Raw genomic sequence first — 27,445 nt, 5'->3', positions numbered from 1 at the left:
ATACAGCATGTCAAGCCAGCACTGCTTCAGTCTGCCCTTTGGTCGTTTACCATTGACCTCCAACTGAAGGCCCTTCTGCACCAGCGTATCGCTGTCGGCGTGCAGAACTTGGCTGTACCATTGAAGCCTGGCTTCTCTCAACTTCTCGGCGACTGGAGAGACGTCGTGTTGCTGCCGGATGTTGTCGTTGTGGACATAGTCAAAATGGGTGATATCACTGATCCAACACAGTATCTTTGTCTCCATGACACCGAGGCGATGTTCGGCTTCTCTTGTTGCTGGCCAGCATTCAGCTCTGTAGAGTGCAACCGGCCAGATGACAGTCCGGTAGTTCTTTAACTCAAGATGGTCACTGATCTTCTTGTCGCAAAGGACACCGGTCATCATGCACCACTTTGTCCAGGCTCTGTTTACTTGCGCAGTGCTCTGCTGTCCTCTCATTCTCTGTAAAGCATTATTTGCATAGAAGATATAATAATAATAATAATAAAGGCATGTTTTGCACTGTCACATTGTGTAGGGAAGCAGGATGTAGAATCTGTCATTCAGTAAACTGAAAATGTGTTTGTAACCACTGTTAGAAACAGAAACCGCCAGTTCTTCTGCAAATTTTGTATAAGCTGCTTGTCATTTGAGGCTTTAAGTTCCCTTGCTCCTCTGTGTTTGCTATCATGTTTAAAAGAAAAGGGCTACCTTCACTCACCTTTGTTTTGAACAACAAATGATTGAGGAGGTTTGCCTTTTTAAAAAAAGCCATTGCTTGCTACTTACAGTTAAGAGGAGCCAGAAAAAAACCAAACTGCTCCTACCCTTTTTATCAATATTAGATATGAACATAAGAACAGCCCCACTGGATCAGGCCATAGGCCCATCTAGTCCCGCTTCCTGTATCTCACAGTGGCCCACCAAATGCCCCAGGGAGCCTACCTGCATCCTGGTGCCCTCCCTTGCATCTGGCATTCTGATACATAGCCCATATCTAGAGTTCCCCATCAGGAGTTCCCCATCTAGTCCAGCTTCCTGTATCTCACAGCGGCCCACCAAATGCCCCAGGGAGCACACCAGATTACAAGAGACCTCATCCTGGTGCCCTCCCTTGCATCTGGCATTCTGACATAACCCATTTCTAAAATCAGGAGGTTGCGCATACACATCATGGCTTGTACCCCATAATGGATTTTTCCTCCAGAAACTTGTCCAATCCCCTTTTAAAGGCGTCTAGGCTAGACGCCATCACCACATCCTGTGGCAAGGAGTTCCACAGACCGACCACACGCTGAGTAAAGAAATATTTTCTTTTGTCTGTCCTAACTCTCCCAATACTCAATTTTAGTGGATGTCCCCTGGTTCTGGTATTATGTGAGAGTGTAAAGAGCATCTCCCTATCCACTCTGTCCATCCCTTGCATAATTTTGTATGTCTCAATCATGTCCCCCCTCAGGCGTCTCTTTTCTAGGCTGAAGAGGCCCAAACACCGTAGCCTTTCCTCATAAGGAAGGTGCCCCAGCCCCGTAATCATCTTAGTCGCTCTCTTTTGCACCTTTTCCATTTCCACTATGTCTTTTTTGAGATGCGGCGACCAGAACTGGACACAATACTCTGGGCGTGGCCTTACCATAGATGCTTGATGGCAATCTAGCTCTGAGTACCAGTTTCTTAGTGGTAAACTGCAAAGGAGGTTGTTGCCTTTATAGTCCGCTTATTGACTTATTGGGAGCATCTGACTGGCCACTGTGGGAACAGGGTGGACTATTGGTCTGATCCAGCAGATATATCAGATGCAGTAGATTTACAGGAGTCCATAAAAGCTTATGCTGAAAGAAATGTGTCAGTTTCTAAGGTAATACAAAACTCTGTGGGTTTTGTTGCTACAAGCTAATTACAAACTTTGAAAGTTCTTCCCAATATTCGAAATGTTGGAGGCCCTGGTTGTCATTTGGCCTCACAAAGAGGCTACTTCAACAGACTTTAAGGTGCCAGAAGCCACTTTGTAGCTCAAGAGCCCTGTGGTGCCCGAAGGCTTCCATACTCTAACATCAACCTATTGCAACAGACAAGGAAAGTTAACTGTTCTACTGTTCACCAGTGTGGCACCTGTTGTCTCCTCAAACTTTTCATGATTAAATCTTCTGCATTTGGGGGAACAAGGGTGCCTCTCGGGGGGGGGGGGCGTCTTCAGCTCCTTTTGCCCACCATTCATTTTCTGCCTCAACAGAGCAGCAGAGCCCTTGGAGCTGCTTCCATCCCAGTACGCTGATGATTCTTCTTCTTGGCCTTTGATGTCAAGGCAGTGTTATTAATTTCCTTCTGCCACCCACTGCTTTGTGCCTGGAGTCCAGGGGGGTTGGTGGCGTGGGGGGGATGCCCAGAGCAGACGGTCGCCTGGAAGCTGAGCAGACCCCGCATGCCAAAGGATGGGGAGGTGATCGCCCAGTGCCTGCCTGCTGACTCCCCATGTCTTTCACGAAATCCAACCTCTCTCTCCCCCCATCCCCCTCCTTGAAGTTAAAAACTTCTGGCTCAAGAATGTAGCAGGATTCCTTGCTTCTCTCCCCAGCACCCCTTCCCAGGCTACAAGGCCCTCCCCCTGCCCAATTTGGATGAGGGTGTACCTTCCCCCCCCCCTTTCTTGCAAGGGTTGAGAATTTTATGCGTTCTTCTGCCTAGCTCTGCACTTAAACAAAGAAACTCGGGGGCTCATCTCGGATCCCAGAAGCAAAAGGTATTATTATGATTATCATCCTTCTTCTTTGGACTGCTCCAGGCAAGTTGGGGAGGGAGCTGGGAACTCTTTTTTCCCTTCAGGATGGGTGGCTTTCCTCTGCAACTCTTGAGCTCCCTCTGCACCCCCCCCCCCCCACAGTCTCCTTTTCTTTGTTCAGTTCTGACATTCTTTGGAGATGGATTTTTTTCTTCCTGATCCCACCCAGTGCTCCCCCCCCATCAAATCCCCATTTGAATGACTTCCCTCCTTTTAAGCAGGGAAGACATTGAAATGACACAAAAGTCCCAGATCCCCCACCCAAAGGCTCCCAAAACCTTGCAGATGATTTGAAAAATGATTCTGTATGAAAAAAAAAAAAGTACTTATAGGAAATTCATCATCTTCTTGATCAATTCTTTCAGGTTTGTGGGTCTGGCTACTTTTGCACAGAGTTTTAAATGTGAGGTTGCCCCCATTTCATTCCCCCCCCCCTTTGACAAGGAAATCAATTTGGCTCCTCTGAGTAGAAGAGGCTAAGTTGTGACTTTTTAAACAACAGAATGCTACTGTGGAAGTTCTCCCGCACACACCCCATTGAAATGAATGGTGTGCCACAGAGTTCCCATGCATTTCAACAGGGCTTGTGCTGGGGAATTTCTACAGAATTGGAATTGTGCCTGTGGTCTCCTGGCTATGCATGCTTGGCTTATCTTGAAAATGTTGGGGTGCAAGCAAACCACATGTGTGCCTCCTCCTTTGTGTTTCTGGGAATTCCCATCTTTTAACTTGTAGCTTTGCAACCCACTGTGGACGAAGACTCCCTTTTCTTTGTTCTTCTTCATGCCCCTTTCCCATTATATACCCTGTGGACTACAGTCCCCTTTCCACTGCTGAGAAAGAGTAGAAATTGGGGCATCCTCAACCCAGGGTTGCACAGTTGAGAATTGTATATGTACCCTCCGTTTTATGTCTAGTGTGTGCCTTTTGCCAGCCAGGAGCTGGAGCTGATTTTAAAAACTTAAAAGTGTTTTTCTTTGTGAGCTGAGAGGAGGAGGCTTGGGGGGAGTGTAGGGGGAGGCTTCAGCTCCCTTGGTTTTCATTCTGATGAAGGTGGGAAATGGAGGGCAACCAAGCACATCAATAGAAGCTAATTCCAGGCTCATTTGAGGAGGGAAACATTCTCTGTGGCCTCCTCATGTGCAAACAAATGTCGGCACTGTCCAAGCTCCAGTAATATGGGAATGCAGAGGAATATTCCCACTGGAAAGTTCAGACACGCATGTTCATTGCTTAATGACCACTTGCATGTGCGAATGAGCCACTGGTAGATCAAACAGTATGGCAGAAGAATTTCTGTACATCACTGCAACGTGGTGGGGTCCATGTGGTGAAGTCTGTTCACATGTTTGGCCACAAACTAACAAAACACTGACTGACTGCACACAGGAACAGGTGGAGTGGGGCTGGAATTTGGGACCAGGAATGGAAAGGCATGAGGGCAAGACTGATGCACATCACATTTTGAAGAACTTTCTGAAGGGTGTAATAGAGTTGCTTCACATACAGTACACTATTTCCATGATTGTTACAGCAACCCTGTAATACAGGCCAGTATTAGACTCCTGTATTGCAGATGGAGTAGGGGGGGTGGAGGAGGAGAGTTCTTAATCACCCACCACCAAAGATAGTGTGAAATGAAACTGAAACTTCCAGTCTTGCAGCCTTAATCACATTATGCCGGTTCTCAGTTCATAGTGATCTTTACAACAGCCCTGTAAGGTAGGCCACCATTATCCTCTAATTGCAGATGGAATGGCTGAAGCAAGAAAGAAAGGCTTATGTAAGGCCACCTAATGAGTTCATGGCCAAGATGCAATTTTAACCTGTGACATATTCACTCATCTTTTGGGACATGGTGGTATACCAATACTCACAGTTCCATTTCTGATGTCTTGTTTGTCAGGGGACAAATCAACGATGGTAGGTCCATTCTTCCATGGGGAAATGGATGATTGACTCTGCTTCTACTCAAAGGCCATCTGGTGTCCTGGAAGGGTTTCCTTGCATTAGATATTGTCTCTCAGCCTAACTTACCTCACAAACTTGCTTGCAGGGATGGGGAAAAAATTGTGTCTGCCACCATGGGCTCCTTGGAGAAAGGCCACGATTAAAAAAAGAAAGTGAAATAAATAATTAACATGGGGATGTGAACCACTGGGAAGTTTCCTGCACAAGCTGCCCCTGAAATGAACAGATTCCTTTCAATAGGGCAGGGATAGTCAACCTTTTTCATCTCATGGCACACTGACAAGGCACTAAAATTGTCAAGGCACACCATCAGGTTTTTGACAATTGACAAGGCACACCCTGCTACCAGAGGGTGGCTCACATCCCCCATTGGCCCTACTAATAAATGACCTTCCCCCAAATTCCTGTGGCACACCTGTGGATCACTTGTGGCACACCAATGTGCCACAGCACAGTGGTTGAAAATGGCTGTAACAGGGTCTTGCAAGAGAGGAGATTGTGGTTGGGGTTGGACATCAGGAATAAATTCTTGACATTCGGGCAGTTTGGCAGTGGAACAGATTGCTGAGGGAGGTGGTAGATTCTTTCCTACTGGAGATCTTCAAGCAGAGGCTTGACAGACATCTACTAGAGATGCCATAGAAGGATTTTCTGCTACAGGTAGGGGGTTGGACTAGATGACCTTGTGAGTCCCATCCAACTCTATGATTCTATGATTGTGGAAGAGAACTTCCTGTTGAATAGGGCACAATGGGTTAGACTTCTTCACCAGAGCAGCCACCTCCCTTTGCCTTGTTGTGGGGTGGTCTCTGGTCTGCATCTCACATCTCAGTCCTGCTTTTATCCCGGGGACCAAACTCAGTTGTTTGTGCCCCTTCAAAATCTCTTGCCCTGCTAAATCAAATGGAAGACAGGTGTTGACTAGTACCTGTGCTCAGTTTTACAGATGACACTCTTCAGTATCATTTTAAAACAGCAATCCAAAGTGGTATTTCACGGTTCCCAATGTATTCCTTGTGCTGCCAGGAGGCATCAGGGACTTGATCCAGCAGTGGCATCTGGTTTAAAGATAGAAAGGGGAAGAGAAGCTGAAAGGTTTGCTAATGTTGCCCAAATCTGGAAGAGGAGATGGGATAAGCATTCTTTGAACCGATAACCCAGACCATCTCCAAGCACACCTACTTGTGATAATGGCAACTTTCAATGCCCAAAGATATCGGAGAAGTGAGAGAGAACCCAACAACACAGGATAGGGGGATTCCTGATCTAGTATGGGGTACAGAATGCATTTTTCCCCCAGACACCTCAAAATAACACTTCTTAGAATGTTGGATTGAATGTGTTCATTGCAATTCCCTAGAGTTAAGAATAAGAACATAAGAACATAAGAACAGCCCCACTGGATCAGGCCATGGGCCCATCTAGTCCAGCTTCCTGTATCTCACAGCGGCCCACCAAATGCCCCAGGGAGCACACCAGATAACAAGAGACCTCATCCTGGTGCTCTCCCCTACATCTGGCATTCTGACTTAACCCATTCCTAAAATCAGGAGGTTGCGCATACACATCATGGCTTGTACCCCATAATGGATTTTTCCTCCAGAAACTCGTCCAATCCCCTTTTAAAGGCGTCTAGGCTAGACGCCAGCACCACATCCTGTGGCAAGGAGTTCCACAGACCGACCACGCACTGAGTAAAGAAATATTTTCTTTTGTCTGTCCTAACCCGCCCAACACTCAATTTTAGTGGATGTCCCCTGGTTCTGGTATTATGTGAGAGTGTAAAGAGCATCTCCCTATCCACTCTGTCCATTCCCTGCATAATTTTGTATGTCTCAATCATGTCCCCCCTCAGGCGTCTCTTTTCTAGGCTGAAGAGGCCCAAACGCCGTAGCCTTTCCTCATAAGGAAGGTGCCCCAGCCCCGTAATCATCTTAGTCGCTCTCTTTTGCACCTTTTCCATTTCCACTATGTCTTTTTTGAGATGCGGCGACCAGAACTGGACACAATACTCCAGGTGTGGCCTTACCATCGATTTGTACAACGGCATTATAATACTAACCGTTTTGTTCTCAATACCCTTCCTAATGATCCCAAGCATAGAATTGGCCTTCTTCACTGCCACAGCACATTGGGTCGACACTTTCATCGACCTGTCCACCACCACCCCAAGATCTCTCTCCTGATCTGTCACAGACAGCTCAGAACCCATCAGCCTATATCTAAAGTTTTGATTTTTTGCCCCAATGTGCATGACTTTACACTTACTGACATTGAAGCGCATCTGCCATTTTGCTGCCCATTCTGCCAGTCTGGAGAGATCCTGCTGGAGCTCCTCACAATCACTTCTGGTCTTTACCACTCGGAAAAGTTTGGTGTCATCTGCAAACTTAGCCACTTCACTGCTCAACCCTGTCTCCAGGTCATTTATGAAGAGGTTGAAAAGCAGCGGTCCCAGGACAGATCCTTGGGGCACACCGCTTTTCACTTCTCTCCATTGTGAAAATTGCCCATTGACACCCACTCTCTGCTTCCTGGCCTCCAACCAGTTCTCAATCCACGAGAGGACCTGTCCTCTAATTCCCTGACTGTGGAGTTTTTTCAGTAGCCTTTGGTGAGGGACCGTGTCAAACGCCTTCTGAAAGTCCAGATATATAATGTCCACGGGTTCTCCCGCATCCACATGCCTGTTGACCTTTTCAAAGAATTCTATAAGGTTTGTGAGGCAAGACTTACCCTTACAGAAGCCATGCTGACTCTCCCTCAGCAAGGCCTGTTCGTCTATGTGTTTTGAGATCCTATCTTTGATGAGGCATTCCACCATCTTACCCGGTATGGATGTTAGGCTGACCGGCCTATAGTTTCCCGGGTCCCCCCTCTTTCCCTTTTTAAAAATAGGCGTGACATTTGCTATCCTCCAATCTTCTGGTACCGTGGCCGTTTTGAGGGACAACTTGCATACCTTAGTCAAGAGATCTGCAACTTCATTCTTCAATTCCTTAATAACCCTTGGGTGTATGCCACCAGGGCCCGGTGACTTATTGATCTTTAATTTATCAATGAGGTCTGAAACATCTTCTCTTTTAACCTCTATCTGACTTAACTCCTCGGTTAGGAGGGGCCGTTCGGGCAGCGGTATCTGCCCGAGGTCTTCTGCCGTGAAGACAGATGCAAAGAACTCATTTAATTTCTCTGCCATCTCTAAGTCTCCTTTTATCTCCCCTTTCCCTCCCTCACCATCCAGAGGGCCAACCGCTTCTTATGAAACTAGATTCAGATCTCGCCTGCATCAGTGAACTCCTTGGGTGGCCTTCAGGCCAAATGAATGACACCCTGCTGCCTGCAACACATGTTTAGGAGACTCCTCCTGTGCCTGCTAAAAGGTGGAGTGTGGGAGGGGTGCAGTTTGTAATAGAGAAGCACTGGGAAAGGGGTGCTTAATTCCTCTTCCCCAAGTTGTTTTTCCATCAGTCAGGGTCCCACTTCTGTATTTCCTTTTCAAACGCAGACCTGGAACGTTGGCTAAGAGAAAAATAGCTGGGGGGGGGCAATTGGAATGGGAGAAGCAATGGCTGGGGAAGGGTAAAGCATCCCACTACTTTTTCACTTCAAATAACCCATTCTCAGTGCTACCTTGTGGCAAACAGATAGCAGCAGAGAGGTTTTGCTACAGGGCCAATGCAACACTTTTCTTTGAAGGACACTTTTCTTGCAGGGCTTTTTTAATGTACTGAAGAGTGGATTATCCCCGTTGCTGTTCCTTGATAATTAATTCCTCTGGTGCTCTCTGCATTGTGTTTCACTTCACCTGCATCCCAGTTTAACTGGGCTAATTTCAAAAATTACTTCCTGAAGGCCACATGTTTCAATTCCACGTGTTTCAATTTGCCACATGTTTCAATTCCTTCAGTTATTTGCAACTTTTCCTCTCTTTTATATTACCAATGTTCTCATTGATACAACACTGGCAGAGAAATGTAATCTTATTCATCTGATTGGATCAGGTTTTTTTTAGTGGTGATTCAACATGCACTCCTGTCAGGCTCAGCTCAAGGGGAAATCCCCCCCCCCCCGTCACTGATGTCCCCACATTGAAGGGCAGGACCTCTGAGAGGAATTTTATTGGGGAGGGGGGTACAAAATATCTTTCGGGTCCCTTCCCTTCTGCATTGGATCATAATTTCGTACAATCATTGGATCATCATTTCTATGAGTTACGTTACATAAAACGATGTAGGCTTACACAAACTGTGAATGCCAGTCTTCACACAATATTGTCAAACATTTTCTGAGATCCCAGGAAATTAAATTTCAGGCTCCCCTCCTTTGGCTTCTGAGTCCCCTTTTTGACTCTCTACCCATTTATGATGTACCCCCTGCACCCCACTCATGGGCCCCGGTGAGATAGGAAAATATAAGATCTCAGGAAATTTGGGGGTCCACTCCTTTGGCTCCTGCACCCCCTTTTTGATCCTGGGCCCAGGTACAGTTTACCCTCTGCACACTCCCCTCTCATGGGTCCTGTTGAAAGGAGGTTGCAAGCCAGCACATCACACTCTCCTTTGTTTTAGGAGCAGAGGTAATGATGCCAGCAATGACGGTAGTAGTGGCTGCCACCAGTATCTACCTACCTTCCCCTCTCCAAATTAATTCAGTTTATCTGCTTCTTCCTCCTGACTCTGCCATGTGGTTTTCAAATAGTGTAGCAGAGCAGGGCAGATCAAGCAGAAGTGGGGCAGTGCTTCTCCCAGCTTCCTTGTTCTGCTCTATTTCAAACCATAGAGTGGCAGAGAGGGGGGAGAGTTATGGAAGGAAATGGGCACTAGGTGAGGCACCTCTGCAGAGGTGGCCGATGGGCACAGGATGAACCCATCGGCCACCTGAGGCAGCCTGCTTGTTCTTGCCTCATGGGTTGTTGGCTCCTGACTCCTGTGCACTGATAAAACACCACACAAAAAGAATCTTAATACCACCAGACACACCATCCTAATGCTTTGGGGAATATTTTATCTGCATATGCACATTGGTAACACTTTGTACAAAAAGCGTTTTGATACAACTGTATGTACAAGATGTTGTGCTTGTTTGCAGTGTTTTACCAGTACAACCAAGCATATGCCTATTAGTAAAATTCCTCACACGACAAATATTGATGGACTCCAAATACTGTATGTTCATCACAAGATTGTTGATTTGCAATGTTTTATCAATACACAATGTGCTTCAGTAATGGGGGGGCGGATAGGTGCAAACAAGCTGAAAGAACAGGAAGCTGCAACTAGACACGAACAGCATGGTATAAGAAATTCAGAAACGAAAAATGGAAGAATGAGAAGTTTTAATGCTTCAATTTCTTACCGTAAACAAGATCGGGTAATTCCTAACCTCAAAATCTGGGAAGGGTTGCAATCCTATATGCTTTTACTTGGGAGTAAATCCTATTAAACTCAGTGGGACTTTTTTTCTAAGCAGACACATACAGTATAGGATTGCACTGCCAGAGATTTGTGCAGGAGAGAGATTGTAACCCAATGGAAGAGGTCTTGCTTTGCACACAGAAGGTCCTAAGGTCCAGTTCTAAGCAGGTATAGCTGGAATAAAACCCTGTCTTAAACCTTGGTGAATCACTGCAAGTAGACAATATTTTTATTAACATGTTCAATGCTTTCTGGGGTTATTAGCTTTAAAGCTAATCTAAATAATAAGCGTAGATAAAAACCTCTCCAGTAAATAAATACTGAGCCTGATGACCAACTTTGTGTAACTCCTTAGATGATTGTTTAAGAGGTATTCTTAGTAGTGAAGATTCTAGACATAAACAACCCAATCCTACCTAACGCCCCCTGCGCCAATGCAGCTATGCCAGCAAGATGCATGCTGCATCCTACTTGGGGGGGGGGGGTTCAAGTCCCAGAGACCTGCTTGAGGTAAGGGAACATTTGTCCCCTTTGTCCTTGTCAAGAGTCTGCTTCATTCATGGGTCTACTCAGCCCTGCACCAGTTACTTTGCTGGTGTAATTCTGAATGAACCCAGGTAGGTGGATCAAGGCTGGGAGGGGGAATAGGATGCACCCACCCATACTGTCCCCTTCTTAGACTTGATGCTCCCCCTCCCTGCCCCAGCCTTTGCTTCGTTCCGCCCCCTCCCCACTCCCGTCTGCCCACTCACCTGCTTCCGCCACCATCCAACTTATCTTCCTTGGTTTGACGGCAGGCCTCCTGCACTGCTGCCGTTTGTGGCAGCGCTCCTAAAATGGCTGCCAGCAGCATACTGCACAAGCCACCAGAGGCCATTTTACGACAGCGAAAGTATGTTCTGCTGACATAAACCCCACCGTGCACCGGCCCAGTCCAGGACTGGGCAAAAAGTAAGTGAAGTGCTTTGAATATTGAAATAGTCTAGACTTTATCTGTTTTTCCATTTCTGTTTTCAGATCACAAACTAAACACTAACTTTCCTGGTGTTGGGATTCAAGTACCCACTTATAGACCACCTATCTTTGTAAGCTGGTGGAGGCCGTAGGGAACTCCAGCCATTATGGGACTTGCATGGCTGGCTAGACTTATTCTGGGTTGTACAGCCTTTGCATGCTACTGCAATTGTGCCTACGGTCAGCATGATGGTGATCTCCAGGCAGATGGATTTACAAGCTATGAAAACAAGCAGCCACCCAGCAGAGTGAGAAGGAGAGGCCATGATACTTTGAGAGGGTAAGTTTGAAGGTTTTTTTTCTTTCTGAGATACAGCTAAAATGAATGGGGGTGGGTAGAATTCTCAAGCATCCTAATCAAGGATTTTTTTGTAGCAACTTGTTTGGTCCAGTACTGTCTACTTCAACTGGAAGAATCTCTCCAAGGTCTCAAGGCTAAAATCTGTTCCAAGACCACCACACGTCTTCCATTTGGTGCATTCTGTTGGGCATTGTTTTTACAAGATGCTTCCCAACAGTGGCATAGCTAGAGGGGGTGCAAAGCACTAAGTTTTGCAGGGAGCCTCCCTGCAATGTGCAAGGGGCCCCTTCCCCTCCCCTTTGGAGCCATTCCAGGTGTACACCTCCGTTTTGCTCCTACCACTTGGAGTGGCTCCGAATGGGAGGGGCTGTTTGCAAGCCACGGGGAGGCTCCCTGCAAAACTTAGTGCTTTGCTCCCCCTCTAGCTATGCCACTGCTTCCTAGCAATTGAGGTATGGGATTTTTTTTGCATGCTCATGGGGATGTTTTCACACATAAATTGGCTGCATGCATTTCCCCTATCTGTAATTCACAAATTAGACTTACATTGTCTGGGCTAGAAGGCAGTCGTAACATAGTGGCAAATTGAGAGAGCTGTGATGGGTGAGGCAACATGTTCAGATCTCATCTCAGCCCTAATGGAACCAGGACAAATGGAACCTGAATTGATTAGGGCACATTTGGTTTGAAAACAAAGGCACCCTGCCATTTTCATGTGTGAATCCTGAGGTACCTCATCTTGAATGAAGCTTCCATGCCTAGACCATAACTAGAAGGTGTCATGAGTTCACTGGGGTGTCTGTACTCCATGCAGACTCCCTTGCTTCAAAGACTTCCAAGAAAGACACCAAAGCTTAACAGTCCAGGCAGCAGCAAACAAGCTTGTTTCCTTGATGGATTTCAAGTTTGTGCCTTAAAAAGTTTGCAAGGTTTCCTGCTCTTGGGTTCCTTCACGAAATGCATTATTCAAGAATCCACATTTACTACAAAATGGCCAAACATTTGTATGGACTGCATCTGATCTGCCCCACTGAGCTTTATTCTAGGTCAGGGGTGCCCAAACCCCAGCCCTGGGGCCACTTGTGGCCCTCAAGGACTCCCAATCTGGCCCGCAGGGGGCCCCCAGTCTCCAATAAGCCTCTGGTCCTCTGGAGACTTGCTGGAGCCCACGCTAGTCCGACACAACTGCTCTCAGCATGATGGCCAACTGTTCAACCTCTTGTGTGAGCTGTGGGACAAGGGCTCCCTCCACTGCTTGCTGTTTACATCTGTGATGCAGCAGCGGCAGAGAAGGAAAGGCCAGTCTTGCTTTGTGCAAGACCTTTTATAGGCCTTGAGTTATTGTAAGGCCTTCATTCATTCATCTCTAATATAGCCCATCTCTATAAGTCCCAACTCTAATATATTCATTTATGTAAATTTATTCAAATTTGAAATGTAAATTAATTCCCTTCCCCCCCCGGCCCCTGGCACAGTGTCAGAGAGATGATGTGGCCCTCCTGCCAAAACGTTTGGACACCCCTGTTCTAGGTGAAGATGTTAACGGTATGCTTTGGTTGCATTGCAAAAGTTCTCCTTTTAATGACTAAAGGAGCAGATGAGACCTGGCTACTGCAGGAAATACGTTTTACTCATCTGATGGAAATTTATTCAGGCAGCAGCTGGAGCAGTATCTGTGGGGTCAATGTGGTCTAAGTGTTGTCCTTTAAAATCCCTACTCATTCACTGGCTGGAATGTGTGAAAGAGAGGAAATGCAGAGGAAATAAAACTGTCTTTGGCTGATCTAGACTCTTATGGCCCAATCCTATCTAACTTCCCCCTCTACTAATGCAGCCATGACTCTGGAGCGAATGCTGCATCCAGGTTTCCTTTGGGTAAGAGAACATTTGTTACCCGGGGTAAGCCTTTGATGGGTCTACTTAGACCTATTCCAGCGTTTTTGTTGGCACAAGTCCAAATGATCAGGGAATGTGGATGGAGGCTAGGAAGGATGATAGGGAATCGGAGGTGCTGCCTTTGCCAACATCACCCCCTTCCCAGATTTCCCCATTCTTGGAACCCCTGCAGATGCCAAAAACCTTAGATCGTCAAATCCACAGTTAGCCCAACCTGTACCTTTTGAACGCAACCAGAGTTGTTATCCGGTTGTGTCTGGAGGGTGGTCTGAGGCATGAGGATGTCTGGTGCGGACTCCCCATGTCTCAGAACTCCAGTGGGAGGCAGCTAAGTCATAATTCTAGTTTTTTAAAAAAAAACAAACCACAAGTGCATCTTAGGAAGCAAAAATAAACCAGATTTTCAGCAGCGAGGTAAGGGCAATGCCGCTCCAAGGTAAAGCAACAAACACTCCCTGACTTTGAGGAGGCCTCTGTGACTGTCACCCAACTGCAGGATGCAGCACATGCCCCATTGGCACAGCTAAGTCAGTGCTGGAAAGTTGGTTAGGATCTGGGCCTTAGATGCCTCCCACGGGTGTTTTGAGATGTGGGCGCACTTGACCTGCGCTCCAGTTATGTTCAGAGGGTACAGGTCGGGCATCATTGCTGGCCAAGGGACCTGCGTTAAGTTGAATCCGTGGATGTAAAATCTGTGGGTGTCCAGGTCTGTCCTGTATGCAAAACAAAAGCACTTCACTGACACTTCCCCCTGTAATGTATTTTTCAAGAGCGTTAATCTGCCATTCTAGCAAATGACGACTGACGCTCTCACAACTGACAGTCACTTCCTTGTATTATCACACTAGATCTGACACTTATCCCTTGTGTACTTACCTTTTTGTAAATTAAGAGCGCAATCCTAACGCTGCCCTGAGTCAGCATAAATCCTTTGTGCTGGCTCCCAAGTGTTGAGAATGTGCTCTAAAGCACATTTGTGACGACTCGGAAGCAGGCTAGGCCAGCGCAAGGACCTGTGCTGGCGTAGCAGAGCTGAACCTGCGCCAGGACAAGCAGGCCAGCACAGGGGGTGTGAAAGGGTAGCAGAAGGGAGGAATGGAGTCAAGGAGGGGGCATTTTAGGGCAGGGGGAGGGTGGCCAAGGGAGCAGATTGGGCCCAGGGGGTGGTGGCGCAAGCCGTATCCTAACCCCTGTCCCTGGCCTGAGCAGCATTATTTATTTATTTATTTGTTTGTTTGTTTATTTATATCCCGCCTTTCTGTCCTACTAAAGCAGGGGTGTCCAAAGTTTTTGGCAGGAGGGCCACATCATCTCTCTGACACTGTGTTGGGGGCCGGGGGAAAAAAGAATTAATTTACATTTAAAATTTGAATAAATTTACGTAAGTTTACATAAATGAATATATTAAAGAGGAACTTATATGAATGAATGAAGGTCTTGCAATAGCTCAAGGCCTATAAAAGGCCTTGCACAAAGCAAGACTGGCCTTTCCTTTGCTGCCACTACTGCATCACAGACGTGAAACAACAAGCAGTGGAGGGAGCCCTCATCCCACAGCTCATGCGAGAGGTCAAACAGTTGCCCTCACGCTGAGAGCAGTTGCATCGGGCTAGTGTGGACTCCAACAAACCTCTGGAGGGCCAGAGTTTCATTTGAGACTGGGGGCTCCCTGAGGGCCGCACTGGGAGGCCTCGAGGGCCACAAGTGGCCCCAGGGCCAGGGTTTGGGCACCCCTGTACTAAAGGGACAGCATTACATGGGCCATTTGGATTTGCACCCACAAAATTGCGGGCACAGATCCAAGTAGCCCCATAGGGTTGCCTTGGGCGTTTCCTGGGGTAGGGGGAATAAAATTCCATTGCTCCAAGTTGTGCCCTAGCCTGCATCAAACCTGTGCTGGATACAGCATAGGCCAGTCAGCCTGCCTGTTCAGCTCAGGTTAGAATTGTGCCCTAAAGTAGGCCCCTTGCAGTTAATGAAAACATACCCATGAGTGAAGTACCCTGAGCACACAGAAACATTATATAAATTCTATTATTTCTCTCCATGCTCAGTACCAATTTCCATAGTTCTCATAGATCACCTTTCCTACTAAATAAATATAAGAACATAGTAGAAACATGTTCCCTTGCTGTGGGTAAAGCTCCAGTGGCCTCAATGGGTCTCCTTGAAGCTGCGCTAGCTATTTTGCTGGCCAGAACTGAGGAGGCCCTTGTAGGGCCTCCAGGCTCGGGAGGGGCATAGCCTAGGATACAGTGGTAGAGTCTGCTGCCATCTTTGCCCCACTCCCGGGCCTGATCCTCCCCTCCCTCCACCCAGTTCCACCCTCCCCCTGCCCTGAAAAGCCGCTCCACCAGCCAGAGGAGAAACTTACCTCCAGCCGCCCCTGCAGCACGTCCTACCAGAGCTGAGGCCCTGCGCTGACTGACGCTGGTCTCCGTGCTGGCACTTCGTGTTGAGCACTGACATTAACGTGCCTTATGGCACCAGGTACCGCTGGCACTGGGCTCAGTAGGGCTGGGCCCTAAGTCTGTCTTAGATCAATGTACTTTGTAGAAAAGCCTTTATCCTCTTTAAAGTGGTTGGCAACCTTCAGTCTCGAAAGACTACGGTATAAGCCTTGCAGCACCCAGTATTCCCAGTCGGTCTCCCATCCAAGTACTAACCAGGCCTGACCCTGCTTAGCTTCCAAGATCAGACAAGATCAGGCATGTGCAGGGTAACTGCTGCTGCAGGCTCAGATACCTCTTTAAAGTAGAGAAGGACCTTTCTGCATCTGGTGTTGTCATTGGAGTAGGTATAATAATTTTAAAGAGTTTATTATCTCCGTAAATATCCTCATATTTACGTGAGACCACATGCAACTTCTGGAGGGCTGAACATGGGTCCCAAGTAATGTGCTGTGCCACACTGCTTGAAACCGCTGGTCTAGTCAGCAGCATGCATATGGAGAACTCGTGCAAGGAAAGCGCCCTACAGGTAGACCACAGCTGCGATACAAGGACATCTGCAAGAGGGATCTGAAGGCCTTAGGAGTGGACCTCAACAAGTGGGAAACCCTGGCCTCTGAGCGGCCCACTTGGAGGCAGGCTGTGCAACATGGCCTTTCCCAGTTTGAAGAGACACTTGGCCAACAGTCTGAGGCTAAGAGGCAAAGAAGGAAGGCCCATAGCCAGGGAGACAGGCCAGGGACAGACTGCACTTGCTCCCAGTGTGGAAGGGATTGTCACTCCCGAATTGGCCTTTTCAGCCACACTAGACGCTGTTCCAGAACCACCTTTCAGAGCGCGATACCATAGTCTTTCGAGACTGAAGGTTGCCAACTATAAAGTCAGCAGCATAAGAACTGATTAGCAGCCTGTCTAGTTGGCTCTCAGCCTAGTCTTCCTAGGGCAGACAAGGATCTCTGTTGTGAGAAAGCATCTCCTTCCTGCCCTCAACAACGCTATAGGCATTCTGGGTTTAGATAGCAACATGCTTCCGAACTGGATTTTGAGAATTGGACTCCAAACTTTTGTCAAACATAAATCTTTTAGTATGCTCAAATCCACCCACTATTTTCTGAGACTCAACATTTTGCTGATTGTGTTGACGAAATTATAAACCAATCCATTGACCGTGGTAGAAGGAAAGTTTAGAAATGTTCTCATTAATATTCAAAAATAATGACAAGAACTCATTGACGCCTTGAAGGCCACCAAATTGATCGTGGCAGATGCTTTCATGGCCTACAGTCCATTTTATCAGATTCATAATTTTATCCTCTTTTGGGATGTGTATAATGGATGCAGGGCACAAGCCTAACCAGGTCTACTCAGAAGTAAGTCCTATTTTGTTCAATGGGGCTTACTCTCAGGAAAGTGTGGCTAGGATTGCAGCCATGCAGCCACAATTAGACAATCACACAGACACATTGTTATAAAGAAGGGGGGGGAAAGCCGCCAGTGGTATCAAAATGTGCAGCCACACGTTTGGAGTGCTTGTTCAGCAAAAAAGATATTATAGAACTGGAAAAGGTGCAAAAAAGGACATTCAAAATGATCAGGGGGATGGAGCATCTTCCCTACAACAGAAAGTTACACTGTTTGCAACTTCAGTAATATAGTACCAAAACAGTTAAGGGGACATGGGACAGGACATGACTGAAGAATATAAAATTGTGTATCACAGTGGCATAGCTAGAGGGGGTGCAAAGCACTAAGTTTTGCAGGGAGACTCACCGCAATGTGCAAGTGGCCCCGCCCCCTCCCCTTTGAAGCCATTCTGTCCAGGGGGAGCAAAATGGAGGCATTCGCCCAGAATGGCTCCAAAGTGGAGGGGCAGGGGCCGCTTGCACCCCGTGGTGAGACTTCCTGCAAAACTTAGTTCATTCGTCTTTAAATGTTCATTCAATGTTCATTCATAAAGGACAAGTCTCTCAATGGCTTCTGCTAGACATGATGGGGTTGTCCTACCTCCAGGTTCAGCGATGCTTCTCAATACCAATTGTAAAGATCAATGGCAGGACAGGGTTCTTGCCTTCATGTGTCACCTGTGAGCGTCCTAGAAGCATCTGGTTGGCTGAATTAGATATACCTTCTTGGACAAAGGAGCTTATGGGTGTAATTTAAGCAGAGTCATATAGCAGAAGATCTTTTTTCCAATTGCTCTCTACCAACCCCTTTGCTGCTAACACTAAAACAGGAGCAGGCAGTAAAATGGTCTCAAAGAAAAACACTTTACTTACAATTTAAAGCATGTACATTTCCGGTAGTACAAGTTCTAGATTTTGGAACAGAGACTCCTAGTGGTATCTCCTTTGCATGTCTGCGTCTATCAGCTGATGGCATGGTGGACTCCATGCAGATGGCAGGGCTTATGGAGGAGACTGCTTGCATGTTGTAAGGTCAGGAGGAAGGGGCCAAGGTAGGGACACACCCTGCAGCTAAATAGCTGTCACAAGTCTGGGCACCTGCACTGCATGACTGGGTCCAGGAATGGGGTTAGGATATCAACAGTGCCAGTGCCGTTGATCCCGACCCCCTCCCAAGACCTGATCTGCCCTTCCCCACCCACTCATCACCCTCCCTGGCCCTGTTTTGTCCCCCACACCCTCCTTGCCACCCCTTTTCACCTCTCCCATTGACTTAGCCCAGTTCAGCAGCAGGAGATGCAAAGTTGCAGGTGGGAATGCGCAGACCTTCCTGCCAGCACTGCTGGAAGCATGCTAAGTAGTGCGCTGACTGAGTACCTTTTCCTACTGGGGCTGACTGCTTTTTGGCAGTCAGTGCCAGCAGAACTCAAGGAATGAGGACGTGCAGTAAGTGTAGGATTGGGCCCTGAGAATCCTTGGTGCAGTCCTACATATCTTAGAACTGCACCTTAGGATGCCTGCGTTAAAAAACTGCTGGTAAGCCACACTTCCTGATGCAGGATCTCAAATACTCATATGAGCAGATGGTCTGTTAGAATTCTATACATGTCTAGATGCATGATTGTCTCTGGCACAGCCCCAGTGTCAGAAGCAGATTCCAGGGCAGAGCAATAAGCAGGCCCTGCCCTGCAGCAGGACTGTCTCCAAACCATCCTGGTTTCACATCTCAAAGAAATTTGTTCCAATCACCAAATTCTCTTCAGCAGGGCATAGCTGCAGCCACTGCGGTCAGGTGATCTGGTTGACTTCAAGATAAGACTGTGAAGGACAGAGAGGTCTCCATCCCCAAGGCCTCCCACCAAGTCAGTCAAAGAGGAAAGAGATCAAAGGAAGGAAGCTGCTGGAAGGAGCTTGCCAATGGCATGCCTGGCACCCAACCCAGTGTTCTGAAAGCCTTGATAGTCACTACAGCATCTCTTAGTTTATTGTTGCCCCCTTCAGAAAGTGACCTTGCAACTTCATTTGGTTTCTTGTGCATAACTCCAGAAAGGATTATTGTAACTCCAGAGGTTGATTTCATGGGCAGCTCTTTCATGCAGAAAAACAAGCATTTAGGGAGTGAGCTTTTGATATGGGCAGATCACAAGAGAGCCTGGCAGGGAAGCCATGCCTTCTAATTCAGCAATACTGTACCTGTTTTTCTTCTGTACAGATGATTTACCTGCTTAGGTGAGATAAATAAGACAATGTTTTTAATTAATTCATCATGTACTGGTAATATAAACATACTATAGCCAATGTGTTGATGCAGATTGCATGAAAAGAAAGAAAAGCACCTGTATGTTTCAGAGCCCAATCCCACCCCACCAGCGTGACCAGACATCCTCTTTTCCCAGGACATGTCCTCTTTTTAGCCTCATGTCCTGGAAAAGAACTTAAATGTCCTCCTTTTCTGTGTGAGCAGGCCCCTGCAGGCAGCACATAACCTTCTTGTAATTAATAAATTACCATATATGTAATAAATTATATGTAATATAGGTTTAAATTTAATAATAAGTACTACAGTGTTTAAATTAACCGCATGAAATCAATATACAAGTGTTTTTATTTTATCATGTCCTACGTTTTTCTTGGATGTCCTACATTTTTGGGTGCCTCTTTTATGGTTATGACATTACCTGACCTCCCCCTCCCACTGAACCTGATGTGAACCTTCCTGTCCCAACCAATGACCTTCCTCCTCTGCCACCTTACCTCATCTGGTGTGGCCAGGAACACAAGTTCCACTGTTACAACAAAAGCATAGGATTGGGCCACCAGGTTGTCAACCTAGGCACATGTGCTTGGGAATAAAACCCATGGAATACACTGATACTTCTGAGTAAGCATGCATAGGATTACACTGTATAAAATTATTCTTTTCCACTTGAAACATAATAAAGGAGCACCAACTTAGATCAGTGGTGTCCAAAGTTTTTGGCAGGAGGGCCACATCGTCTCTCTGACACTGTGTCGGAAAAAAGAATTAATTTACATTTAAAATTTGAATAAATGTACAAAGTTTACATAAATTAATATATTAAAGATGAACTTATATGAATGAATGAAGGTCTTGCAATAGCTCAAGGCCTATTAAAGGCATTGCACAAAGCAAGGCTGGCCTTTCCTTTGCTGCCGCTACTGCATCACAGACATGAAACAACAAGCAGTGGAGAGAGCCCTCGTCCCACAGCTCATGCGAGAGGTCAAACAGTTGCCCTTACCATGCTTCGGGCCAGTGTGGGCTACAACAAATCTCTGGAGGGCCAGAGGCTCATTGGAGACTGGGGGCTCCCTGAGGGCCACATTGAGAGGCCTCAAGGGCCGCAAGTGGCCCCAGGGCCGGGGTTTGGGCACCCCTGCCTTAGATTAAAAAGAGCTCATTCTATTTGATTTTAATTGGATGAAACTACCAGAGAAATCTGCATTAAATCTTGTGCAGATGAAACAGTTCAGAATCTTGTAGTACCTTAAAGATCAACAGTTTTGTCGTGGCAGAAGTTTCAAGTACTGGTATGTCTCTGAAAGCTAGTTATAGGAGGGTAACGAAGGGGGAGAGATATGCCTTCATCACCTGCTTATGGACTTCCTTAGATCATCTGGTTGGCCACAGTGGAAAACAGGATGCTGAGCCTTTGGCCTGATCCAACAATACTCTTCTTAAATTCTTGTGGATTAGACTCAATTTGTCAGATGCATGAACAAGAATCCTCAGTTGGTAGACTGGACTCCTCTACCAAACTCCACTGAAAAACTTTCTTGCTCAAAAAGTTGGCACCCACAGTATGATTACAGGCAATTATACGATTAAGGAAAATAGTAAACAGTGCCAAAAGGCCATGAAATGCAATAACTGAAATGTGTATAGTTTAGTCTGAAAAATACAGGTGTCCCCCTGTATCTGTGGGGGATCCGTTACAGCCCCCACCCGGTGTGGATATGGAAACCACGGTCCTGCTTCCTGTTAATGTTCTATATCTCCCTAGCATGCAGGCTGCTTGCCTGCCTGCCACTTTGCTCATATAGCATCTGTAAAAGCAAGAAACATGCCTGATGGTTAAAGAAGAAAACAGAAGTAATGAGTGTGTGTGCGGGGTGTGTGTGACCACAGATACTCAAAACCGCAGATAACATATCTGCAGATACAGGGGAATGCCTGTACTTAAAATGCTGAAGCAGCCACATGTGATGAAAGACACAATGGTGTGTGCACCGCTTGCCCCTCCACTCAGTCTGGTTGATTGTGATGGGATTTCCCTGTCAATACTAAAGCCTATGCTCAGTGTTTGCTTGTTGAATTTCAGGCCAAATGTCTGCGGCTCCCGGTTCCACTCTTATTGCTGTCCTGGATGGAAAACCCTCCCTGGTGGGAACCAATGTATTGTCCGTGAGTATGAGCAAGAGCACCTCTCAGAGGGGAGGACAGGACTGGTGGCTAGCACTGTGATGGCTGGGACAAAGGATGCTGGACTATATGAATTCTTGGTCTGATTCAGCAGGGCTCTTCCTGTGTCCTTAAACTGGTGCTATCTTCAAAAAGGTGGTGCTTCTAGTGAATGCCCACCAGGGCCTGCACGAGCCAGGGTGCCACCTTGGGTATGCCACCTCTGTGCTATAAAAGAAAACAAACTCCTGCCATGCTGCCATGAAATCCAGAAGTGTAGAATTTCTTGGTTCATTTACAGGGATACACAAATTCTTGCACGGTCCCTTTATAGGAAGCCAGAAGTTCCACACCTCCGAGTTTCACAGCAGCTCAGGAGGAGCACAGTATGAAGGGTAATAAACTGCTTCTTGCTGAGTGAGCAGGAAATAGATCAGTGTACTTGTACTGGAGGCAGGTTGGAGGGACACATCGGCAGCATCCTCAGAGTTAAAGGCACCCAGAATTCGCTGCACTCTCAGACCTTTCAGCAGGGCCTCAAATGACAATGAGAACATATGGGAAGGTGGTCTTTTAAGTACTCAGATGCTACTTAAAAATGGCTTCCTAACAGCCCAATCCTATCAAATACTCCCCCCCCCATGCTGATGTGCCACCAGAGTGTGCACTGCATCCTGTGGGGGTGTAAGAGCCAGAGCTCTCCTGTGGGTAAGGGAACACTTGTTCCCTTGCCTGGGGGTAGGCTTCAGCCACCTGCAACGGCCTACTCCTTTTTGTGCCTACTCCGTTTTTGTGCTACTACTCCAATTGTGCCAGCAACTGGCTGGTTCAAGTCCAAGCAGACCTGGGAAGGCGGATCAAGGTCGGGAAGGGGGATAGGATATTGGCAGTTGTCCCCCTCCTTGCCAATGTTTCACTAAAGATTAAAGATCCTATTAGGCTTTCCTTGTCTTTTAACTGTTATCAGGCCTCTGGTATCCATGCCTTTAATGTTGGTTGTTTAATAGCCCCCTTTGGATTTTATTCTGTTCACTATATGTATTGATTGTTTTATTTAATATCTGTCATCCATCTTAATGATGGAGGCAGGGGATAAATTTTTAAATAAATACATAAATGTTTGTGGACTGGCACACACTGGGCTACTGAGCATGTGCTAAGAGACACTCTCCGTGGAGTGTCCTGGGCTGCCCTCCAGCCAGCAGCAAAACTGTGACTCAACACTGCAAAGGATGGAAAGAGTCTTGGTTGGCCAAGCCCCAGCACACAGTTTTCTCACACTGGAACAGGCCCCGTTGCCTGCCCTGAACCTCTCACCACCCTTTGCAGTGTTGCGTTGAGGTCTTCAAACTCAGAAGTAACTGCCGATGACATCGTCACTTGCTTCTGGGAGCTATGAGCTGTGTTTGCAGCATTTGGGGAGGGGGTCAGAAGCCCCAGAGGATTGGGAAGTGCTGCTCTAGCCCAATGCTCTCTTCTAGTCTGCACATCCTCTTCCACCTTGCTCCCCTCTTCCATTTCAAAAGCATGGAGTGAGAGATGCATGAGGAGTGCTGGTGCATCGCTGGTCAAAGGGATTTGAAACACCTCCCTGGACACTGGGAATGTCTTGTGCAAGGGATGTCACTGGGATGTCACCCCCAAAGAGAACCGGTAGCATCAGACTGCCTTGTTTCCAGCTGTTTCTTTTCACAACTTTTCATCTCCTCTTCTCTCAACAGCCATTTGCCGGAATTCTTGCGGTGATGGGTTCTGTTCGCGACCAAATATGTGCACTTGTTCTAATGGGCAGCTTTCCCCCAACTGTGGCTCTGGTGGAGGTGAGAGAGTGCCACAAAGGTTGCATATATGTGATTAAGATTTTCAGAATGGTGGGGGAATGATATGGGAGTACCATTATTATTATTATTATTTATTATTATTATTATTATTATTAGTAACAGTATTTATATACCCCTTTTCAACTAAAAGTTCACAAAGCGGTTTACAGAGAAAAATCAAATAACTAAATGGCTTAATTTAGTTAAGCCATTGGTACCCACAGTAAAGAAGTACTTTTTTTTTAAATGTCCCACTTCAATCCCTGTTCAAATTGTGTTTGCTGGATCTATTTATTGTATACAGGCATGCTGACTTATCCATGGGGGTTCCATTCTGAACCTTTCCCCCTGCAGATACCTGAAACTGCGGATACAGGCAAACGCCCATCCCCATGGTCCAGAGAGGCTAACCCCCCCCCCTTCCAGAAGGGCTTCTGAGCTCAGCAGAGGCCAAGGATGTCTGAACTTTAGAGTTCAAAACATGTGACTTCCAGTTTCATGGAGAAACCGGACATGACATTTTTAATGCCTTATAAGGGGATGTGCACGGGGGCGGGGTGCACATTGAACCCAATCTGCAGATAACTGAACCCGCAGATATGGGATCTGCAGATATGGGGGCCGCCCTGTATAAACATTTATACCCTGTCTGTCTTCTCCACATGGAGATTCTCAAGATAGCTCACAAGCAATTTAAAAACATTAATATAAAATCAATATAAAAAAACCAATAATGCATACAGTGGGTCATCCTTATTTGTGGATTTGAAACCCACAGAACCTGTAAGGTCACATCTGGATGTGTTCTGAGGTGCATTCTCATGAATTCCCCTGCCTCAGAATACCTCTGAGAGGCACTTCCAGTTTCCTGGCAAACTAGATGTGCCTCTCTGAGGCCTTCTGAGATACAGGGTGGCCGCACATGACCTCCTTGCTCCTCAAAAGGCCACTCAAAGGCCTCTCAGAAGCACTTTCGGTTTTTCAGCAAATTCGAAGTGCCTACCAGAGGCCTCCAGGAGGCCTTTCGGTAAAACTTTCGGTTTACTGAGAAGCCAGAGTGCCTCTCAGAGGCTTTAAAGGTGCGTGTAGGCTATATGCAGGCTTCCGGAGCCTCAGAACACCTCTGGATGTGATCAGAAGACACTTCTGGCCGCATCCAGAGGTCCTCTGTGCCAGTAGCGTAGCTAGTGGGGGGGGCGGACTACCCTGGGTACAACCCTTGGGAGGGTGACACCACTAGTGACCAAAATTGCTAAAATTAATGTTTTTAGGAATAATACCATCATGTTATATATCATTTGATGTGTAATTTACAGCAGGATGCAATAAAACAAACCAGAGTGAAATATCTCAATTCTATCGAAAGTTATACTCAAAAATCCAGAAAACAAAAATGCAACTGTCTTATGGAACAAAAGTAGATTTCCTTAACTCAAAACAGACCAATGAGACTGATTATTTGAATAGCCAATGAGATGTTATTATGACACAGCAAGAAACCAATAAGGTGTTAGTAAGGTGACCCCCTTGGGGGGGGGGTGACATCACTAGTGACCAAAATAGCTAAAATTGTGGTTTTTAGGAATCATCATGTTATATACCATTTGATGTGCAATTTACAGCATAATGCAATGAAACAAACCTCACTGAAATATCTGTGTTTTATCAAAAGCTATAGCCAAATAGCCAGAAAAGGAAACACAATTGCCTTATGTCACAAAAAGTGGATTTCTTTAGCTCAGAATTGACCAGTGAGCCTGAGTGTTATGAGAGCTAACAAGGTGTTAACAGCATGGAACCAATAAGATGTTATCATGAGTCAGCTCCTTTTACCATGTATCAGAGCTAATAGTCAAACTCCTATTCAGTTGTGTGAGTGTCATCAAGTTGGCCTCCATTCTTTTTTTGGTTACTGCTTGGTAACCTGTACTGTTCTATAGTAAATAAATAAATAAATAAATAAATAAATAAATAAATAAATAACGGTGACACCATCAGTTTCCAGACTGGGTGACACCAACCCTTCTGATGCCACTGGTGGGAAGGTTGGGTGTTGTTGGTCACTAGTTTAAATGACTTTTAAAGTGGACTCTAAACATTCATGGTGAACTCTAGTCTATCAGTAGTTATTAACCATGATGGCTACATTGAATCTCCAGATGCAGGGGCAGTATGTTACTGAGTCAGAGATGGATCCAGTTTTTGTGTTGGGGGGGCATGAGCACTCTTAATTCCAGAGTCCAGGTCAACCAGGCAGGTAGACCTGGGCTCCTGGTTGAACTTTGGCCTATGTGGCTAAGGTCTGCAGGGTTTGCACGGGCCACAGATCACTTCCTCTGTTTCCTGAACTGTCTGAGGCTGTAATCCTATCCACACTTACCTGAGAGTGAGCCCAACTGAAGTGAGCCCAACTGGAACTTACTTCTGAGTAGACATGAATAGGCTTGGGCTCTGAGGTAGTGAACAGATGTCCATGAACATTTCTCCTGCAATAGGTAGCTTAGTCTTTAAGGTGCCACAAAACTCTTTATAGTTTTTGCTGCAACATCCAAACATGGCATTATGAATGTGAAAATACATGCTGGATTTCATCCTCTGCATAAGGCTCCTTCTTCTGCCATATGTGTGTCATATGGTGCCTTTGTATGGTGTGCAGTCAGTTTCATTTCCCTTCCATGGCTAATAGCAATCTTTCCTGTAGACTTAGTCTTCCACCCCCATGAAGGAAGTGTATTTATTTTTTCAAACACTAATTACCAGAGATTGAAAACTAAGACATTGGACTCCACAGAACTAGTCAGGAACTAGCAGAGGAGAGGGGAGGGCAAAGATACCATGTCCTTGAAGATGCTCTTAATGCAACATATAACCTCTTCACAGCATCCTGCTTCTCAGTTAAGGGGGGGGGGCTTGAGCTTCTCCATTTCACTCTAATGACTGCCCCAGATGTTAGCAATCTTCCCAACAATGTAAAGAATTTAAGCCTGTGGAGGGGGTGGGGTGGGGGAGAAAATGCATTTCCCACATTCCAGTAGGCCCTATGGGTTGGTGTGGGGGCAGAGGAAGGGGAATGTAAGATTATTTCAAGCGGTACTCTGAGGGGCTGTGTCTGCAACAGGGTGTGTAGACAGACAGGTCAATAGGGTGCCTGCTTTGCACTGGCAAAGTTGACAGCGAAAAGGACCTAACCACTTTTCAACCTGATCCTGCTTGGGTATGGGGGGGAGGGTGGAAGCAGACTATTTTATATACAATAAAAAGCCACCATAACGCAAAATTGTGTAAAATGCAAGACTGCGTTACTGTGAGGTTAATTAATTATTATAGGTGGATTATTTCATTCTTTAACTATTGATCAGTTGATTTTATTATGTAAACCACTTTGTGACCTACACTGGTTGAAAAGCAGTATATAACAACAACAATTACTACTACTTCTACTGCTACTGCTACTAATAATAATAAATTTAACTGATCCAAAGTACTTAATTTTTCTTGGATAGTAAATGTCTTCTGTTTGCACATCAATTTACTCATAGTTTACATTACTGTATCAGCTTTTTACTCTGTATTCAGATTTTGCTCATTACATTAATACTGTATTAAATACTATGTTAGGGGTTTGGAACAAGGGTGTGGCAGAAGATGGGAACCAATCACAAATCCTGTTTTATCTAAATTTACATTTTCATGAGACATGCTATGGTGATGTTTTAATTATGTTTATTTCACATATGTGTACTTAGCTGTTGCATCATTGTCTGGGGACTATGAGGCAGGGCTTGTCTCTCCAGCCACCCATTTGTCTCCTCACTTAGTGAGTGCCTGGACAATGCTAGAGAGAATAGTTGAAGCTTTTGGGGGGGGGAGAAGAGAGAGAACCTGAGGCCACTGAAAGAAGTATGAAGGCCAGTAGAGGTACCATGCATTATTGGTCTTCCTCCTCACCCAGTTTGCTATAGAAACTCCAGTTTCACAATTTTCCCCCT

General features: G+C 46.2%; 1 protein-coding gene across 1 annotated transcript in view; it reads left to right on the top strand.

Moving 5' to 3' along the window:
- The first annotated feature begins 11,270 nt into the window (after positions 1-11,270).
- FBN3 (fibrillin 3) overlaps positions 11,271-27,445 on the top strand; it is a 144,658-nt gene continuing 128,483 nt past the window's right edge. Inside the window, exons 1-3 of the mRNA XM_066636426.1 lie at positions 11,271-11,443; positions 21,557-21,639; positions 23,358-23,456. Of these exons, the coding sequence (XP_066492523.1) occupies positions 11,271-11,443; positions 21,557-21,639; positions 23,358-23,456 (355 nt within the window). The remainder of the gene's footprint in view (positions 11,444-21,556; positions 21,640-23,357; positions 23,457-27,445) is intronic.

Source organism: Tiliqua scincoides, chromosome 8 (assembly GCF_035046505.1).
Source record: "Tiliqua scincoides isolate rTilSci1 chromosome 8, rTilSci1.hap2, whole genome shotgun sequence".
Classification (NCBI taxonomy): Eukaryota; Metazoa; Chordata; class Lepidosauria; order Squamata; family Scincidae; genus Tiliqua; species Tiliqua scincoides.
This window is presented reverse-complemented; position numbering and strand designations above follow the sequence as displayed.